Source organism: Hibiscus syriacus, unplaced genomic scaffold (assembly GCF_006381635.1).
Source record: "Hibiscus syriacus cultivar Baekdansim isolate YM2019G1 unplaced genomic scaffold, ASM638163v2 tig00110187_pilon, whole genome shotgun sequence".
Lineage (NCBI taxonomy): Eukaryota > Viridiplantae > Streptophyta > Magnoliopsida > Malvales > Malvaceae > Hibiscus > Hibiscus syriacus.
The window spans coordinates 482,632-504,399 of NW_024062618.1; the positions used below are offsets into that span (position 1 = coordinate 482,632).

General features: G+C 36.2%; 1 protein-coding gene across 2 annotated transcripts; it reads left to right on the forward strand.

The window, feature by feature from the left end:
- Positions 1-4,359: 4,359 nt before the first annotated feature.
- LOC120217533 (serine/arginine-rich SC35-like splicing factor SCL30) lies at positions 4,360-21,378 on the forward strand. 2 transcript variants are annotated; one of them, XM_039214622.1, is made up of 9 exons: positions 4,360-4,364; positions 6,461-6,471; positions 18,233-18,413; positions 18,490-18,567; positions 20,014-20,178; positions 20,260-20,297; positions 20,530-20,608; positions 20,681-20,851; positions 21,166-21,378. In XM_039214622.1, the coding sequence occupies exons 3-9, from the start codon at positions 18,235-18,237 to the stop codon at positions 21,293-21,295; spliced, it is 840 nt and encodes a 279-aa protein (XP_039070553.1). In that variant the 5' UTR covers positions 4,360-4,364; positions 6,461-6,471; positions 18,233-18,234; the 3' UTR covers positions 21,296-21,378. The 2 variants fall into 2 exon arrangements, with proteins under 2 accessions (XP_039070553.1, XP_039070552.1); XM_039214621.1 differs by lacking the exons at positions 4,360-4,364; positions 6,461-6,471 and adding an exon at positions 17,710-17,761.
- The last annotated feature ends 390 nt before the right edge of the window (positions 21,379-21,768 follow it).

The window sequence follows — 21,768 nt, forward strand, 5'->3', positions numbered from 1 at the left end:
GTTTAGAGACTAATTTAGAATTGGGTTATAGTTTAGGAATTAATATAAACATTGAAGTTTAAAAACTAATTTATAATAAAATTCACAGTTTAAGGACTAATATAAAATATTTGAACCTCGAAGGCGGCATGAAATATGGGAGTATGTTGAGCTATCGTTGAATTGAATAGATTGGAAGGTATAAGACCACTAGAACGAAACTATAAAAATATTTTGTTGTGCATTGATAGATGAAACTTACCACATTACTAATTTCAAAATTAATTTGATATATAATCAACCTTAAGCAATGATGATTGCCATTAAGAGACAAGCAGCAAAAACATATTGTAATGTTATTTAAAAAAAACACTTCGTTTCTCTTTGCAAATTCATGAAGTATAAAATATCAAAGAACACTGTCACTGAGGAATTGTATTGTACTAACCTATAAAAAATTAAAAAAATCAACTAAATTAACTCATAATCAAAAGTTAAATGACCAAAATATAAATTTATTTATAGTTGAATAATCTAAATATATTTTTTTACTCGAAAAATAATATACATTAAAAATATATCAGCTTGATTAATTAAGAGAATCAAAAAATATTTGAAATGCAATAACCATATTGTAAACTTATTAATAATAGAGCAACTTGTGATGTACAAGATGAAGTGCTAGTCTAAAAAGACAATTATTAATCTACCCATATATATAATATAAGAAATTATCTCATTTATTAATAATTTATTAAGCATAAACTTGAATATATTAATCAATATTTATCGGATTAAGTGGTAAAGAGTTTGATATCTTTTAAATAAGATATTAAGTTCAAATTTCGTGAATAAAAACAATTATGAGCAATTCTTATTTTCTATTAGAGTCTAACTCAAATCGACTTTAGAGGTTAAAAATACTTATTTAACCACCTAATTGCTTAATTATTTATTAGTCTTTTTTTTATCAGGAAAATGCAGCAAAGGGACTTTAGAAGTGCTTTCCTCGCTGATATTAAATCTACATGGATATTAAAAATATTCAATTGGACACATAATTCCCTAGTTATTTTAGCTTCTATTTAATTATCTTGTCATATATATATATATATATATATATATGTGTGTGTGTGTGAAAAATAATCAATTACACTGATATAAATTTAATTAATATAATTTCACATGTATTTATATTTTATACACATAATTCACTTATATTTTATTTAAATCAGATAGTTATATTTTACATTTTATTCAAATAAATCATAAGAAAATTTTAAATAAATTAGGAATGTATACCTATTGTACACTACATTATGTGTTTAAAGAACTTATAGTAAAAAACATGTAATAAATATTAAAAATTAATCCCTCATTAATAGAGCCCGTCTAATTCAATCGGTAGAATACAAGGCTCTTAACCTTGTGGTCTTGGGTTTGAGCCCCACGGTGGGCGTTTTAGTTTTTCATTTTTTCCGGCTTTTGTTTAATAGTTTTTCTACGTCCCCTACAAATGGGCTTACCTTTTTGGGCTTTGTTTAGAGGTTAAAGAAATTCTTATAATTTTTGGTTCAACTTCAATTCAAATTTAATCTAAAATTCTCCTCTTGGCTAGGATAGTAATCAATGCAAGTAAACAACTAAAATCGTATTTCCTTAAAAAAGAAATTTAAAACTTATTTGGATGAAATAAAAAAATGGATTATAAAAAAATATTTTTTTTAGCAGATTAGAAAATGATAAACTCTATTATTACTTAAACAGTATGGACAACCCTAGCTCTCATCCTGGCGTTGACTTGGCCGTCGATGTGCTTAGCCGGCCACCGGATATTCTTCCGCATCTGTCTGTACCTCCGGGTCACGAAAGACCTGGTTCGCCGCTTGCTGATAATCGGGATTAGAAGAAGAGTAAAAGTCATAGTGGGACCTTAGTTGAAAATCCTCTATGGGAAGACATGGAAATAAGCAATGCTGGGGGAGATTTCGTTCATCCTGTAGTTGTGCAGATGCTCCTGAAGGTAGTGGTAATACTTTACAGCACACTGGGGACTCGCCGATTGAGGTGGGATTAGATAAAGTCTCGTACGCTACCATGGTTAAGGGACCGACGGGAGCGATCAGCGAATCAACAGGAGACAATTACGATGGGAGTGGATCATGCGACAGTTTTGGAGGAGAGGATTGCGTGGTTGACAATTCTGGTTCGTTTCCTAAGATTCGTTTCTCGGATCGTGTGCATAAACAATTTGACCAGTGCATGCGTAATGTTCTTATTGTCCGTTTGTTGGGTCGTTCAATTGGTTGCAAAACATTATTGGCCAGAGTACAGATGCTATGGAAACCTGTGGGTGAGTTTCGTTTAATTGATCTGTATAATAATTATCCTCTGGTGCAATTTTCGAATGAACAGGATTATGTGAGAGCCCTTACGGATGGTCCCTCGACGATATATGGGAATTACTTAACGGTGCAACCTTGGAGTAGTAACTTTTCCACGTCAGAAAATATCCGTCTCAAATTATTGTTTGGGTTAGACTTTCGAGTAATTCGAAGGCACTGCTCCGCCGTATTGCTGATGCTACGGGGAAAGTAATCAAGGTTGATTATAATACTCAAGTTGGAGGCCGAGGGAAATTTTCTCGTCTAGCTCTTTTAGTATACCTGTACAAACCACTTCTCCCATGTATTGGTATTGACGGGTTTATTCAAAAACACGAATATGAGAACTTGAATCAAATCTGTTTTGAATGTGGTAGGTATGATCACTCTAAAGAAGGTTGTTTGGAGAGAAGTAGGAGTAAGGATGAATTGGATGCTATTCATAAGGAAGCAAAACAGGTTCCACCACCTTCCATTACGTCTTCGGGTTCGGAACTTTATGGACCATGGATGGTTGTGGATAGTTATCGTCTTAAACCGAGACCAGAAACTTTGAACAAGGGGAATAAAGATGGTAATGTTGGTAAGACAGTTTTTTCCCGCTTTGATGTGCTACAGGAAGTCGTCGAGGTGGAAGAACCGATGACTCAGCCTGTTGTTGTGAATAAGCAGAAGGAAGTTGCAGCAGGTTCACCGTCGAAGGTTGATAAAAACATGGGAGGCGGTCAAAAGCTGATGGAACCTCCACGGTCTATTATCCGTAATGCCGCCTATATGGCATCCAATCCGAATCGCAAGTTGAAAAATCCTAGTGTGGGGGGAAATGGAGTCACCGTGGTTCCTATGGTGGATGGTCAATCGACTAAGGTTATTGAGGCAAATTCCAACATTCCATCGAGCTCTCACAAAGCAGTGTCCATTGTTGAGAAAGGACATGGAGACAAAACTCAGATAGCTACTAAAATCAAGAAACCTCATGTACTGGGTAATAAATCCTTCAAAGAGAATAACCGTCGTGGCGGAGTAGGCAACAAAAACTTGAGTGGGAGTAACTTAAATCGTACGGTTCTTTCTGAATGGGTGCATACAGTGTCTAACCAGCTGATCATACAAGTTGGAAATAATGTTGGTTCGGATGGATCTGGACTAAAAGCAGATTCAATGGGTGTTATTTCTAATGTTCGCACTATTGAATCTGACTCTTGCGTTGAGGATGATCTTATGGATGAGTCAGTGGCAGAAGAGAAACTTAGATAATGATGGAATGGCCTCCATCTAGTTTCGTTTATTCCTTTTTGTTGTATTTTATCATGGCGAGATATTTTTTTTGGAATTGTCAGGGTGCGGCTAGCCCTACTTTTAGAAGATATTACAAAATTTCTTTAGTGAGCATTGGCCTAAGGTGGTAGCATTGTTTGAACCGCGTATTAGTGGTTGGAGAGCCTCGAAAGTGGTTGCGAGTTTGGGGTTTCAACATTCTTTTCGAAAGAGGGACTCTTCTATTTCTCTGGAAGTTACCTATTTATCGAATCAGTTTGTTCATGGCCGTTTCTTGGTAGCTGGGAGAGCTTTGTGGATTAATTTTACTGCGGTGTACGCAAGTCCTAATGGCATGTACCGCAGGAACCTTTGGAATCAACTTCGACAGCTTGATCCAGGTCAGGATGATCCTTGGGTGGTTTGAGGGGATTTTGTTCGTCTTTGCAGACTGGTATTAGCAAAGGGTTAATGGATTTTATGGGTGATTCTGGATTACTCGATTTGGGCTTTCATGGTCATCCTTTCACTTGGTGTCGAGGTAATCTCAACAAAAGGCATGTTCCAAGTGGGTTGTCTTTGGTGATCGTAATACGAATTTTTTTTCATGCTTCCACCATGGCGCAAAGCCGAAAGAACAAAATTTTGGCTTTAAAGGATCAGACAGGTGAATGGTGTTCGGATCAAGTGGACTTGCAGCGGCTAGCTGTGCAATTTTATTAAAAATTGTTTACGAGTTCGAATGTGGATCCTTCTGCCTATGAATATAAGGGACTATTCCCTATTGTTCCGCACCATTTGTTGAATAATATGGGTTTACCAGTCTCAAATGAAGAAATAAGAAATGTTATTTTCGAGATGGCTCCCGGAATTGATGGCATTCATGCAGCTTTTTTCCAACGTAATTAGAATGTGGTAGGGAGCTCGATGTGTCAGTATATTGGTGACGTTATGAACGATGGCATTTGGCATGAGAGTTTAAATAGAACAGTGCTGGTTTTATTACCAAAAGTGAAAAATCCAGAAGGGATTAGCCAGTTCTGTTAGGGGATACTCTAGGAAAAACCTTTCCCTAGATGCTCCTTAAACCAAAAGGCTTTTGATTCAATTTGCTGGGATTTCCTATTGACTGTTCTTGAAGCCTTGGGTCTGCTTGACATATTTTGTGGATGGATTAAAGCATGTGTAACAACCCCTGGGTACTCTATTTCTTTAAATGGTAGTTTGGTAGGGTATTTTATAGGTGCAAGAGGAGTAAGGTAAGGGGACCCATTATCTCCCTATCTCTTTGTTATTGTGATGAATGTCCTCTCATCTCTGTTGAATGTTGCTACCAAAAATGGTGTTTTTAGGTTTCATCCAAAATGCAAGAAAACTTTCCTTACTCACCTCTGCTTTGCTGATGACCTACTCATGTTTTGTCATGGGTCATTAGATTCTGTTATGGGGGTTGTTAGCACTTTAGACAAATTTTATGAACTCTCAGGTTTAAGATTGAATGCTATGAAGTCTGAACTTTTTGCTTGTGGGGTGCTTGTGAATAGACTGGAACAGATCCAAATAGCTACTGGTTTTAAAATTGGCCAGTTACCTGTTAGGTACCTGGGTGTGCCTTTGGTTACTTGTAAGCTTACAAGTAAGGATTGCTCGGCTTGTGAAAATTAAGGAAAGGATTGATAAATGGTCTAGCAGGAATCTAAGTTTTGGGGGAAGGCTACAGCTTGTTAAGTCTGTTCTGTTTAGCATTTTTGGCTATTGGAGTAGGCAGCTTGTCTTGCCCAAGGGTGTTATTAGAGATATTGAAAAGCTTTGCATGAGGTTTTTTTTTTTAGAAGGGAAGTGATATTCCAGCAAGGGGGCTAGAGTAAGCTGGAGCCAGGTTTGTTCTTTAAAATCTGAGGGTGGTCTGGGTATGAGGAAGTTAGCTGATTGGAGTAAGGCTTGTTGCCTTATGCTTGTCAGAAACATTCTAGCTGGTGATGGTTCTTTGTGGATTGCTTGGATTAAAGATTATTGCTTTAAGTCTATGGATTATTGGAATGTTGACAGTAAGCCCCAATTCAACTGGATTCTTAGCAAACTGATTAAGCTGAGGGAGGAGGCTAGGAGACTATTCTGCCCTGCTACTAACTTGCCACAGATCAAAGGTGTTTGGATTTGAGATAGTATTCGTGATAGGAGGGACAAGGTTGATTGGCATAGACTTATTTGATTCCCAGCCCATGTTCCTAAATTTTCTATTGTAGCTTGGATGGTGATACTCGACAGATTGCCAACCAAAGACAGATTAATCAGATTTGGCATAGAGACTGATAATGTATGTGGGTTATGTGGTGCTAGCCAGAAATCTTGAAACCATCTTTTCCTGGAATGTTCTTTTGCAAGGGAGGTATGGGGTGTTATTTTGCAGACTTGTGGACTCTAGCTTCAGGCGCTGAACTGCTGGGATAATGCCATGCGCTAGTTGACCTTGAATTTGAAAGGTAAAACCCTTTTAGTTCGCATTCTCAAGTTAGTTTGGACTGGTTTTGTTTATTTTCTTTGGGAGGAACGAAATCACATGCATTTTAGAGGTGTGATTCGTTCGGCTGATGCAGTTGTAAATAAAATTAGAGAGGCTGTTAGAATTAAATTGTATAGGTGTCGCATGAACAGGATGGATAATGTAAATAGGAGGTTGTGTCTTGATTGGGATCTGATCTAGTTGTTTGTTATGTGCCTTGTAGCAGTTTGCTGCTTCCTTTTGGATAAATAAAATTGTTGATTATCCAAAAAAATAAAATTCTTGTTAATCGTTTGAAACCGGTACTGCCCAAGTTAGTTGCAGAGAATCAGATGAGTTTTGTTCCGGGTAGATCAATCTCAGATAATACTATAATTACGCAGGATGTCATTCATTTCATGAACCGGAAAAAGGGGCTTAAAGGTTGGATGACTATCAATATTGATTTAGAGAAGGTTTATAATCTTTTGGAATGGAACTTTATCGAGGCTACTTTGAGTGACATTGGTATTCCTGTGCGGATTCGTCAACTGCTTATGAGATGTGTTTTGTCTATTTGCACCCAATTTTTTTGGAATGGTTCTTTGACTGAATCCTTTTATCCTTCCCAAAGAATAAGACAAGGTGATCCTTTGTCTCCTTATTTATTCGTGTTATGCATGGAACGCCTTGGCCAAACCATACAGGTTGAGACTTCGGCAGGTTCTTGGAAACCTTTTCGTACTTCAGCTTCTAGTCCCGGCATTTCTCATCTGTTCTTCGCGGATGATATGATACTTTTTGCTGAAGCTTCGATGGAGCAAGTTGCTGCTATTCGTTCAGTTTTAAGAAAATTTTGCGAAATATCGGGTCAAAAAGTGAGTTTACCAAAAATAACCATCTTTTTCTCGAAGAATGTTCCATCTGGCTTAAGGAATCATATTAATTCAGCTCTTGGTTTCAAGGAAGTTGCGGATTTGGGCAAATACATTGGGGTACCTTTGTTACATAATCGTGTTACTACTGCTTCGTATCAGTATTTGATTCAATCTGTGCGTGACCGTCTGAATGGCTGTAATGCCCGTACGTTATCTTTGGCTGGAATGCAAACGGCTTTAATACCTAAGAGTACGTGTTATGAGATTGAGAAGATCATTAGGCATTTCATTTGGGGTATATCGCCGGTAGATAAAGGCGTGCACCTTGTTCGGTGGTCGGATGATTGCAAACCGGTGGATCAATGGGGGTTGGGATTCCGACAACTTGATAAACAAAACGATGCGTTGTTAATGGAGGTAGCTTTTAAGGTTTTGGCAAATAAAAATCATTTGTGGGTGCGATTTCTTAGAGCCAAGTACAAGGTTGGTGATGGTATCCCTGAGGTCATTTAGAGTCAACTGCTCACGGCTGTGGCGAGGGCTAAATCTAGTTTGGTCTGATGTTATACGGAACGTGTCTTGGAATATCGGAGATGGGCGATCTGTTGAATTTTGGCTTGATCCTTGGATCACGGAGCTGGGTCCCCTAATTGATCATTGTATTGCAGCAGGAGCGATTGGAAATGAGAGAGTTATGGTTGCTGATATGGTCGATCGAAGCGGGAATTATTTCAAAATCTACTTCCTGTGCAGGTTCTTTTACGTATTGCTGGGAGGATAGGGCCGATTCAGTCCATGCCAAAGGAAGTTATTGTCTGGAAGAGAGCAGTGACATGCAATTCTCAGTCAAGTCTGCTTAGAGAATTCGAATTGGTCTTTCGTTTCCTCCAACTGAACCAATTTGGGGGCTAATAAAGCGTTACCTCGGGATGCAACGTATAAAATTCTTTTATGGCTAATCTGTTGTGGGCGGTTGATGACTAACATGGAGAGATTCAGGAGGCATTTTACTGGAGATTACCGTTGCAATATTTGTCACAGTCCGGTTGAAGACATTGACCATATTTTACGGCGCTGTTCGGCTGCTTTATCAATCTGGTTAGTGACAGTTAAAGGTAATAAACTGCAGGAGTTCCTGAATATGGATTTCAAGCTCGGTTAGTTTTGAATTTGTCTAACCCCAGTGATTTTGTGAGAGATGGGCATGATGGGGATATTTTATTGAGAAAATCGTCTCAGTGACCAAAAATATCTTATAATATACGATTTTAACTAATTTTTTTTAGATTTGTCAAAATGGCCAACAAAATCGCAATGCGAAATAAAAATCGCAACGCGATCTTCAGAATCGCAAATCAGTTCCCAGAATCGCAAATCAGTTCCCAGAATCGCAACGCGATTATGAAGAATCACAATGCGATAGTACAAATTAGCATTGCGATTTTCCAGAATCGCAACGCGAATATGAAAATCGCAACGCGAACATATAAATCGCAACACGATTCTGACTATCGCAACGAGTATCCGTAAAATCGCAACGCGTATCCGTAAATCGCAACGACAATACGTAAAATCGCAACGCGTATCCGTAAATCGCAACGAGAATACGTAAATCGCAACGCGTATCTGTAAATCGCAACGAGAATACGTAAATCGCAATGCGTATCCGTAAATCGCAACGACAATACGTAAAATCGCAACGCGTATCCATAAATCGCAACGCGATTTTTAAAGCGCCATTAGAATCGCTACGCGTATTTTATTTTCAAATTCCAAATACGAATATTAATTAGAGAAAATCGCCTATCGGTTAAGACTTTGTTTGGTTACTAACTGATCTGGGGTTCATATGCAATTAGTTATTTTAGTTTTTTTTTTGCCTAAACCTGGACAAGTTATATGACATATGCATTATCTTGATAACAAGTGTGAGAATTGGCTCAACGGTTAATTCTAAAATCTAGGAGATTTAATCTATAAATTTAATATATGACTAGAATAAAATATTTTAAATTCAATGCTCAAATTAAGGCATTAGACAAATTAAAAAAAATAGAATAAGGATCAAATTGCATTAAATGAAAATCCAAGGAAATAAATCATATGACTATCGCAACACGGAAATGACTATCGCAATGCGGAATTGACTATCGCAACGCGGAAATGACTATCGCAACGAGAGAATCGCAATGCGAAATGAAAATCGCATCGAGTGAATCGCAATGCGAAAATGAAAATCGCAACGCGAAATTAGTTTCGCGTTGCGATTTTCATTTTCGCATTGCGATTCACTCGTTGCGATTTTCATTTCGCATTGCGATTCTCTCGTTGCGATAGTCATTTCCGTGTTGCGATAGTCTGCTTTGCATTCAATATAATGCAGATTAAAATCAACAAATCAACTATTACATTTCAATCAATTAAATAAGCACAAATATTATGTACACATCAATTAAACAAATCAACATTTACAAATCATCTTTTACAAATCAATTAAACAATCAAAAAATAATAATGAAATCAACTTTTGCACCCATACATCCATTTCACGCAGCTCACTTCAGGATTAACCTGCAGAAACCAAACATTGAATCAACAACACTTTCTACACATCTAAAACCTACAAAAGCAAATTATTAAATTCTAGCTACTTAACCAAATATTTTCAAACCAAAAAGAGTAAATATGTTTAACAACACTTGCATTTGACTTACTAATTGTTTATGGACACTTTCATAATGCGGATGCAGGTAGGCAGCGTCTCGCATATATCGCTCTAGCCATAAAATGCCGAAACCACAAGCCTACTGCACCTCTATCTCTATCGGTGGGAGGTAGAAAATGTGTACTTCCTGTCGTCAAACGCTCCAAGCACATACATACGAGAGGACCACAATCCCCTCTGGCTTCCTTCATTTGTTGTGGCGTGGTCTCGTCTCTGATAACTGTAACATTGAACTTCTTTGGCTTCTTGTTTCCAGACTTAGTCCAATAATCAATTACATCCAAGAATTTAGCCAAATGAGAGCTCCATCCCTTAATCATATCTCTCAAATCAGACAATGATATGTAATTTATCATGCTTTCATATATTATTGTCTTTAGGGATGGGAGCTGAAGCTTGACGAGAAGCCAATGAGTACGGTCCAAAACAGGGATAAACACCTGCATCGAAATGTAATAATTCAAATTGCGCACTTATTTATGAACACCTTTAAAATATTTAAACAAATATACTAACCTTATCGACCTCCCACCATGCAGGATAAAGTTTAGCTTGTCCATTAGCCAACACATATGATTTCTGTCGTTGATTCTTCAAGTGAACTACGTGAAAAGACGTCGGCATAATTGTATATCGCGTTTTTTTAATATTTTTCTTCAATTTCCTTACAATTAGAAGACGTGTCACCCATGCATCAATATGCTGTTTTACAAAAAAATACATATATTAGTGAATTACATAAATTTTAAAAAAAATTAATCAAACTTAAATATAAGAAATATAAGACTTACCCCCCATCGATATAGCCGTTGTCTTCAACCCCTAATAATACACCCCACCAAGACCGTTCAATCAACAAATGCATATCATTGTTGAGTTTGTATATGTCAGCGTAACACCCTTGGCTCCGCTCATGTAGATAAAAATCAACTGCGGTCTTAGCCCAAAGGGTATTATCCAGAATTTTTTCCAGTAGTTGTTTCCTCTCCACTTCATCTGCCGGAATGGTACTGGCCGGTAACTTATACGAAAGCCAACAGTCATCCATCATGTCCGGCACGTGAGGGGGCTTCTCAATAATTCGATATATTACGCCATGTGAATCGGGCTCTAGAATGGTGGGAGGGACCTCTTCAACGATGACAGTGGCCTCTTGAACGGTGGGAGGGGACTCTTGAGGGATGATAGGGGCCTCTTGAACGATAGGGGAGGCCTCTTGAACGATGACAGGTGAGTCGGGCTTTTTCTTACGGATTTTCGCACTATTGGGGTGAACGGAGACGTAATGGCACGTGCACGCCGTCTGATGCGTGAACTCCGTCTTGCAAGAAAAACCCGACGTAGAGCATCCACCTTAGCGGGCCGCTAAAAATAAATTAATACATAAATCAGTAAATAAACAGACATGATATTAAACAGTGAGAACAAAGACAAATATATTTCAAACTTGCACGATATTCACCCAAGTCATTATTATATCATTGTTCACAAAATGCATCAGATAACATTCCAGAAGTAAGCACTTATATAAACATTTAAAAGGACAACATATAGGTTTAGTGCAGGTTCAATGACTATTTCTTCTTCTGCAAATTGAAACTTGAATGGATTGTATTACTTCAACCAAAAGATAAAACAAAGACAAATACTAACTTCAGAGTATTAAAGAATACACAATTTAGCAGAATTGGCAGCAACCGAACAAATTTACTTTCAACCAAAAGACAAAACAAAAGACAAATACTAACTTCACAGTGTTAAAAAATAAACAGTTTAGCAGTATTGGCAGCAACCAAATAAATTTACTAAGCAATCTAAGTGAAATGGTTAATCTAAGTGAAATTACGAATAAATTTATCATCAAGTTAAATATGGAAAATCTTAAACTTACCTCGTTGCGTAGAGTATGAACCTCATTCTGCAATGATACTACCATCTCACGTAGAGCGACAACCTCACCACGTAAAATAGACACCTCCACACGCCATGCACCATCGTTATCGCGTAGAGTACCAATCTCCTCACGCAAGGCATTGACCTCATCACGTAACTCCCTTGACTCATCCCGTGGAGGTGGAGAACAGGGAGATAGAAGTCGTGGCATCTTTTTCGGTCGCCTATCATAAGGTGATGGTGGAGAAGAGGCTCGATGATGTGACGGGATAGGTGATGGCTCTCGTTGTAGAGGTATATAGTCGGGTCGATCAGGTGATGGCTCTGGGTGAGGTGATGGCTCTCGAAGTGGAGGAAGTGGAGGCTGCTCATCATTCATACCATCAAAAAAACGATGACTAGCTTGCCACCAATCAGTGGCAAGCTCAGCCTCCATGGGTGTTAGTCTCTGTAATGGAGTGTTGGCCTCCTAAAAATATAAAAACTCAAACAAAGTTAAACGTCTACTATTAATAACTTGTTTATATATAATAGTATTTGTGTTAACTTATATTATTTATTGTCGCATATGGTATTAAGTTTTCCCAATCCAACAGACGTTTCCTCTTCCAGGAAATAGCCCTAGGAATATCATTTGAAGTTTTTAATGCATATGTTCGCATGCTGGGGAAAGCCTCGAATATCCAAATCTAAAAACAATATAATAACAAACATTAGTAATTGTTAAATAATTAATTATAATTTTGAAAACATTATATAGAAATTCTTACCTTAAAGGCCCAAACAAAGCCTGACAAAGTGTATTTCGACCCATCGCCACGCAAACTTTTTCGGTCATCAAAGGCAGACGACAACTTAGTCCAGGTAGCTTTCCATATATACGAACCCCACGGAAACAGATTCCATGCATTTAGGTCCTCTACCAATAATATTAACTCCTGAGGAATAGGTTGTTTGGCCTCTCTGCCTAAAAAGTCGGCATACAAAAGTACTAGAAGGCATACTCGGACAACATCGACGTCATTCATCCGAGTAAAATCATCTTTCTTATTAAACAATTTCTTCAGGTCGTCGACCTGTAAGTTCGGCTTCTCTATTGACTCATCAGGAAAAACCCGGGATAACCATGATGGGTGGGTGATATGACGAGTGTACCGGCCTACATCATTGTGTCCGAATCGTAGACCAGTGATTAAGCAGAACTCCTTCCACCCAAAACAAGTATACGCCGGTGGAAAATGAAACCATATCTCTTCCTCACCACGTTGTATACTATCGGGTAGATCGCTAGTCATGGTCTGAAGCCACAAATGGGTCAAATTAGCATCTCCACCCGGATGCTGTACTCTCAGCCATGGCCCGAAGTAGGTTTCCTCAAACAATTTTCTTTGTGCAGGTGAAAGCTTCGAAGCAATTGTAGTGGCTAGGCTAACTTTATTCCTTAATGTCAATGAAGCCGAAAAAAATTTCTACAAAAATAATAAACATACCAAGTTAGATATACTAAAAACTACACTGTGAAGATATACCAAAAACAATAAACATAAAGAGTAGTAGTTTATTCTTGAAACTAAAATTTGCAACACTGTTTTGTCTTTTGGTTGAAATGAAAATCGCAACGAGAGAATGACTATCGCAATGCGGAAATGACTATCGCAACGCGAAATGAAAATCGCAACAAGAGAATCGCAACGCGAAATGAAAATCGCAATGCGATTTTGGTTTCGCGTTGCGATTCTCTCGTTGCGATTTTCATTTCTCTCGTTGCGATAGTCATTTTCGTGTTGTGATTTTCATTTTCATGTTGCGATTTTAAGTTTAGAAACTATTCTTATTCTGCAAATTGAAACTTTAATGGATTGCATTACTTCAACCAAAAGACAAAACAAAGACAAATACTAACTTCACAGGGTTAAAGACTAAACAGTTTAGCAGTATTGGCAGCAATCTATGTAGGGAATTATTTACAGGGATTACTCCACATTACAGACGCACATATCAAGACTGCATATGAAGACTGTTCATCTATGTATTTATTTATTTATTTATTTATACACGTATTTGCATCTTATCTTTATTTTTAATTTTCTGAATGCCGGAGGTCTTCCACGGAAGCTGCCCTCAACCTGGCGTTGGGGTCAGCCTACTACCCTAATTCCCCTTTACCCCATTACATATGAGAATCAGGGTTTTGTTATTATTGTTGTTGTTGTTGGCAGCAATCGAATGAATTTAATAAGAAATCTAAGTGAAATGGTTAATCTATTATTTAAATTACCAGTAAACTTATCATCAATTTCAATATGAAAAACCTAAAATAATGTAAAAATTTCAAAATAAAAATAATTAAAAAAACTAACCCTCGGAGGTTGATTTTTCATTTCTGAATGATTGTGAGGGATTTCTGACCGTGAATGGTTGTGAGGGATTTCGCCGGAGATGGGGATGGAAATCTTCGGAGATGGGGACGGATTTCGCCGTAGAGAGTGAGAGATGGAGATGGGATTGAGTTGTGATTATTTTAGGTTTTAGGTTATGAGTTGCGATTACGGGATACTGTGGACGGTTCAGTTTTTCTCTAATTAATATTCGTGTTTGGAATTTGAAAATAAAATACGCGTAGCGATTCTAATGGCGCTTTAAAAATCGCGTTGCGATTTATGGATACGCGTTGCGATTTTACGTATTATCGTTGCGATTTACGGATACGCATTGCGATTTACGTATTCTCGTTGCGATTTACAGATACGCGTTGCGATTTACGTATTCTCGTTGCGATTTACGGATACACGTTGCGATTTTACGTATTGTCGTTGCGATTTACGAATACTCGTTGCGATAGTCAGAATCGCGTTGCGATTTATATGTTCGCGTTGCGATTCTGGAAAATCGCAATGCGAATTTGTACTATCGCATTGCGATTCTTCATAATCGCGTTGCGATTCTGAGAACTGATTTGCGATTCTGGAGATCGCGTTGCGATTTTTATTTCGCATTGCGATTTTGTTGGTCATTTTGACAAATCCAAAAAAAATTAATTAAAAGCGTATATTATAAGAAATTTTTTGTCACTGAGACGATTTTCTCTATTTTATTTTGGAAGTTGTGGCTGTTGCGTAACTCTGGTTTTTTAAAAGCCGATTAGTGATTCTCGGCCTTTGATTGAACAGTGCAAACACTTGAAGGAGATTACTTGCAAAGCCATTGCCATGGAAGTTGCAAAGAGACATCCCCAGGGGCTGCCAAAACCGAGGATCACAGTATGGAATCCTCCGCCGATAAACTGGGTTAAAGATAATTCTGATGGGGCTAGAAATTCTGATTCAGGTTTTGCTTCGTGCGGAGGAGTGCTTCGAAACTCCGAGGGAGTTTGGATTCGGGCGTTTTCAAAGTTTATCGGCATTTGTTCAGTTGTTGAAGCTGAGTTATGGGGGGTTTTATTTGATCTTATGGGTGCTTGGGAGTATGGGGTTTGTCAAAATATGGAATGTGATAGTTTAGAAGCAATGCGAATGATTAAGCGTTTTCAGGATGGGTATGATAATCACACGATCGTTGCACATATCACGGCTGTTATAAAACGAAATTGGCAGGTTGTTCTTCAGCATGTTCATCGCGAAGGTAACCGGGTTGCTGATGCGATGGCAAAGCTGGATCGAGGCTATAGTTTAGACTGTTTGTGGCTCACAGCTCCTCCGGCCGCATTGTTGTATAGGAAGAGAGAGTTGTTGTTCATGCTTCTTAGCCGTGAGTTTGATTTACGGAATGTAAGATTATCGGCGAGAATAAGATTACTGAGAATATTCTAATTTATGTTTTGTTCGTTTAGCATGAATGTAAGATTAAAGTATTTGGTTAAAGGAATAAAAGATTATTTGAATGTATATTTTACCAAATTGTCTTTATTATATATTTGTTTTTTAACAAGTTGAATTCTACTATAATATTACTATAATTAATTTATATATTTTCTTTAAAAAATTTAAATTCATAAAATTTATTTAATTTTTTTATAAAATTGAAAAGATAAATATGTTTAATGAAAGGGTAAAATTTTATTTTAACCCTTGAACTTTATATAAAATTCTAATTATGGATTTTTTTATAAATCTAAAATAGTTTAAGGATAAATTTGTAATTTAACTTTCGTAGAATTTTTTTATTCAACGACAGAAGAATGATATTTTTGAAAAAAAAAATATGTTAATAGCATTTTAGTCTAAAACACTATAAATGTAATAATAACTAAGGGAATGGGTAATCACATTCCCGGTAATATACCCCCAGAATACCATTGTTGGAAATAACTTATTATCGGGGGTTGAGAATGTTTGCCAATCAAACGGGGAATGACATTCCATTCCTGTGATAATGTGAGATACCCTAAACCAAATGCCCCTTAGTATTGTTCATTCCTTTGTTTACCAATTTTTTTTTGATAAACTCTTATTTAAACATATTTAAAAACATCATATATATATATATATATAATATATATATTCCATCAAATGAAATTAGCTGTTCTTTAATTATATTTGTTAAAAAATGTATGGATTGATAAAATAAGGATAGATTATAAATTGGAATTTGGATATTTTTTTTGTACTATAAGGAAACCGAATGATAAATTCTCACTATCATTGTTAAAGTTATATTAAACCAACTATTGAATAGTTTCGGTATTTAAAAGGAATGTTGTTTTCTCCTATGATTTTAGGTTCGAGCAATAACATCTGTAGAATATATATTATCAATAATTAAGAAAATTTATGAACAAATACCAACTTTTAATCATCTTAAACTATTAAAAAAATTATATAAAACTTTGGAGAAAAATCTATGATATTTCAAAGACACTACACATAAATAAAACTTGATTTAGGATAAAAATAATAAAAGTTAGACTATTAGATAAACTTATGAGTAAAATAATATAGTAAATTATAATTTATGTATATCATGTTACTTTATATTAGGATTTTTTTATAAGTTTTGATTTTGTACTCACTGTAACAGTTTAATGTTTTTAGATAAATAAAATTACACATTGATTAATAGAATATGAATTAAAGTGAGAAAACATGAAAAATCTTTCTTTAATTATTATAATAACAATTTTTCCTTTCTCAATTTTATATAACTTTTAAATAAAATAATAAATAAATGAGTAGATTATATTCAATGTCACTTAATTATTATTTTGATAATAAATATATCATTTTTATTTGAAAGTTACAAAAACATCACTTAATTAAAATATTATTACAAACATATCATTCCGTTGTGAAAATTGAAACGAACGTTTTTTTTGTCCCAAATCTTATACTAATTTTATCTCAATGCAATAAATTCATCCTTCCATAGTTAAAAAAATTCATCAATTTAATCACTTTTTATGATTCTGTCAAACCAAGTAAGCACATATGATCAAAGCAACAATTGGATACCAACATGGTTGTTCAAGTGATAAGCAGTTTGTTATCACTTAAGTAAGGTATTGAGTTCGAATCCATCAGTATGCAGAAAATCCCTACTGGGAGACTCTCCCACCAAAATCAGGTGTGGACGGGATCGATATGAATTAATCAAGGCGAAGCCTTACAACCTATAGGGCAACAAAAAACAACAACAATTAGATAACTACATTCTACCATAAAACTCAAAAGCAACAACAAGCTACTATTAAACGGTTATCATACCATGAAAATGACATGAAAGTAATATAACAATTTTGGGAGAAAAAATAAAAAGTTTAGGATAAGAATAAAGACTAAAATGATCAAAATTTTAAATATGAAGAGTTAAATTTCTTATACTATTTTATGTTAGAACTAATTTGATAAATTATATAAATTTTAAAAACTAAAATTGTTATTATTTTAGACGACGTCTGTATTCCAATTAATATTTAATGACAAAGGGACCTGTATGTAACACTATTTTGATTTAATTACTTGTTTGTAACTTCTAGGAAAAAATGACCCGTTTATTAGCAAATTCATATTTAAGTGTCCTTAAGTGTAGTTTACCCATAAATAAATAAAGCACGTGGAAATAAATAACATTAACATTGTACTGGGAGTTTTAGAACTTCAATAGATCTAAAACTCCAAGCAAAATCTTTGCCCGTCTCTTCTGTCTCTTTTTCAAATTATCCTATCAGGTAATCATTTATTTTCTTCCAAATCCCTAATTACAACCCCTTTTCTGTCCTTCTATTTCGAGGTTTGGGTTCGTTTTCTTTAGCTTTTTTTTTTGGGGGGGGGTATATTGTATTGTTTTTATATTATTATAAATTTAATTTTAACAGAAAATAGTCGATGTTCAACCCAGTCAATGCTAATATGCAATTTCCTGTTTTTTAGTTTTCTCACCAGCCAAAAAGAAAGCCTGATTTTTTTTAGAATTTAAATTGTTTCTGGGCATTTTTTGATTTAGACGAAATTCCCGTTTCTGTGGATTTATATAAATATATAAGAAGCAAATCATGAATCTTTCATGCATTTTAGTTTCTATTTGTTCTTGGATTATCTTAAAATGACGAAATAAAAATGGTTTAATGTAGCTTGTTTGGGTAAATTTTATTTACTTCTTTGAAAATTCATATATATGAAGTTCGTGGGTTTTTTTTAAGGGATGAGGAGGTACAGTCCTCAATACTATAGTCCTCCAAGGAGAGGCTATGGAGGCCGAGAAAGGAGTCCTCCGAGAAGGGGATATGGTGGTGGCGGCGGCGGCGGTGGTGGAGGGTATGGTAGGAGGAGGGAGCAGAATAATGGAAGCCTTTTAGTTAGAAATATTCCTTTGGATTGCAGGTAAATCTTCATCATAATAGAACCCCTTTTTGTTTTTAATTGTTGGTTAAATGAATTGTTTGATTACTGTTTGCAGACCGGAAGAACTTCGAATTCCATTTGAGAGGTTCGGACTTGTTCGAGATGTGTATATTCCGAAAGATTACTATACAGGGTTTGTATTTCATCCTTCAAGTAATTTTGCTTAATACTGCATCATTTCTTTGTAATGGTTCTCAATATAAGTTCATTATTTGTAGTTTCATGTTTAAGGCGCATTTGGTTATGTTTGATTTATTTTTATTGGGATAAAACACGAGCCTTGTGATTTTTTCTTCGAAACCCAAGATTTTTGTTCGGGAAAATTTGATAAACTCCCTGCAACAATTGGTGCAACTTTTAGTCTTTGTAGTTTATGTTTGTTTAAGGCATGAGATTCATGCTTTTTTGTCGATGCCTGAGCTTGTTGGTTCGGAAAATTTATTATTCAACTCCCTGCCACAATTGGTTTAACTTTCATATGGAGCAAATAATTGTCACATGCTACGATCATTTGAAAGTGTTTACTTTTTATACCAGATGAGAAATTGCATAAACCTACCATTAACCTATCTGTTTTCTTCTTCTTCTCTGATCATTGCACAACAAGCTTTTAAGGTCGGAAAATAAGGTTTTAAACCGAGTTTTATGAACTTTAGCAATTCATTACCTGCAACTTTTTCGTGTTCTCATCTTAGATCTTTTGTCATTGTATGCTTCCTTTGAATTGCATTTTGTGCTATTTCTTAAAACGGTTGACCGAGTCCAACGCTGCTGAGATTGTGACTTAGTTTACATATCAGTTGAGAAAATGCATAAACCTGCATAAATCGATTTTCTTTTTCTTTAGTTTTGGCCATTACAAGTTATACGTTGGCAAGCTTTAGACATTTTGTAAGATTACCCTAGGTTATTGTCTGCTTTTTTTTTTTTGGTATTCTCGTCTTAGATCTTTAGTCATTGTATGTCAGTATATGTAAATGAAGTTAATTCCTTTCAATTGCTTTTCGTGCTATTTCTTAAAACACATTTTTTCCAATTTTCTGGAGTGAATTCAATTTTGAACTGGTTTATCAGGGGGTAATTGGTTTGAAGTAAAAAACAAGCCGAAGCCCCACATTTGATGAATCCGAGGATTTTACGGTAATGATCATATGAAGAATGTTCCTTTATGAAGCGAAACTATAAAATTACACAATCAAATAGAGGTTTAATGAGGAAGAAGATTGGTATCCGAGACCCAACCAATTGAAGGTTACTCGAAGAGATATTTAGTTTGAGGGAAATTGTTGATATCGAGTGCTTCTTATATTTACAAGCATGTGAAGATTTTTCGACTCACTTGCTCCTTTTGAAGTTGCCTTTGATTTTGAATATTAAGGGAAAAGGTCAGCCACTAAGCTCATTCTTATATAAATTCCGACTACGTTTGTCGTCGTGCTTTGGAGCCGTATTTAGACATGTAAAGTATACAAAGTAATGGCCTTGTAGCAGTGACAAAGTATTATAGTTTCAACATCCCCGTCTCCTCTTTTTGTTAACTCGCATGCTTAAGTGAAGGCTTGCTGTATACTTTCTGCAGGGCTCCGCGAGGGTTTGCATTTGTGCAATTTGTGGATTCTTATGATGCTGCTGAAGCTCAATGGCGCATGAATGGTAAGATATTTGGCGGGAGAGAGATATCCGTCGTTGTTGCTGCGGAGAATAGGAAAAGGCCTGAGGAGATGCGGCATAGAGCAAGGCCAAGGTAATCCCTATCTCATGCACTCGGTTTCCTGTTATTCTACTTATATTTACCTGGAGATTTATATGGCATGTAATTCTTCAGAGAACCATCAGGATTTGGGGGACAATCGTCTTATTATGGTATGTTATTTTGTACATTACAATATTTTTTGTAGCTTCTTACTATTTACTGTTTTCCTCTTGCCCTCTTTCTTAATAATATATCGATATCCGATGCTCATACTGAAGTATGAGTGTGTTGAAATGTGAAGTCTGCTACTCTGCTTTGAATTTGTGCAAATCATCTTTTATTCATTTTTCTGCTATGTGATAATTTAATAACCTTGTGATAATTCCTCATTTGATGTGACAGGGCGTTCCCGGTCTCGTTCAATATCTCCAATGCGCTCTCCTCGCCGCCCGTCAGGTTCTAGAAGCCGGTATCGCTCTAGGTAAGCTATCAAATTGCCATCATATCCTTGAGTGTAAGCAAATAATTAATGGTTTGATATCTGTTTTGTCAGGTCATACTCTCCAGTCCCAAGACGACGAGGAAACTATTCTGTTTCACCTGATAGAAGGCACGGAGACCATCCGAGATCTCCGAGAGGTTCTCCACAAGATCGTGGTGGTGATTACAGTCGCAGATCATATTCTCCAGGATATGAAAATGCTGGTGGAAATGGCTACGGCGAGTAAGTCACAGTCTTATTTCCTCATTTCAACTTTCATAGTTACGTGTTATATTGCAACCCTTATATGCATTTGTGTTGAGTCTGCTGTAGTAAACTATTACTGGCACGACCCGACGTTACGGTCTCTATTCCGTAGTTCCATTAATATTCATGAACAATATTTACTGCAGCTAACAACAATAACATTCATTATGAAAACAACTACGATAAACACATTGCAACTAAACGATTTGATCTTCCCACCTTGAATGTTTCGAAATTTTTTGTTCTTTTTCTTAAGTCTGTTGCGGTTTGTTTTGATCCCCAACTTGTAGGAAGTCTGCATACGAGTCCAAGGAAGCACCACGGGCTGCACAGATGCAATCACTGCCTCCTAGAGCATCAAGGTCACCCCCTGGGTCCCGGTCTAGGTCGGCTGACCCATCACCAAGGCGTAGCCGGTAAAAGGAGTCGACGGCAGAAAGGGGCTAACCTTATGGTCTTATTGTGGCATTTATCATATGGTAGAATTTATGCTAGTAGGCTTGTTTATCTTATTGTGTTGAATCGAACCAAAATTTTAAGTATTTAAGGGTTCTATGTTTTGTTTTTAGTACAAAAAGGGATTGCAAATGGTGAGTTTTCTGACATTAAATATCATGGATTGCAATGTTGAGATTTAAATTTCCGACGTATTAAGTATCACCTCATAGATGTTGTTTATTGATTCTAGTCGAATTTCATGTGATTATTGGTACTGACTACTAAATTTAGTTAAATGTGTTTGATTATAAAATAAAATCTGAAATTGAATAATAAATACTTTTTTCTTATTCGGATTCAATCTTAATCCAATTACGGATTGTAATCGGTAGAGCTCGTGGCTATTAACCACGTGGTCCTGGTTTGATTCCCACAGACGGCGTTACTGTTGAATA

Excerpts from the sequence above, each read along its gene's own strand:
- LOC120217533 (XM_039214622.1), top strand. The coding sequence starts at position 18,235 with ATGAGGAGGTACAGTCCTCAATACTATAGTCCTCCAAGGAGAGGCTAT. Across the intron at positions 20,179-20,259 it reads CGGCATAGAGCAAGGCCAAG|AGAACCATCAGGATTTGGGG; the intron begins GTAATCCCTATC and ends GTAATTCTTCAG. Across the intron at positions 20,852-21,165 it reads GGTGGAAATGGCTACGGCGA|GAAGTCTGCATACGAGTCCA; the intron begins GTAAGTCACAGT and ends CCCAACTTGTAG.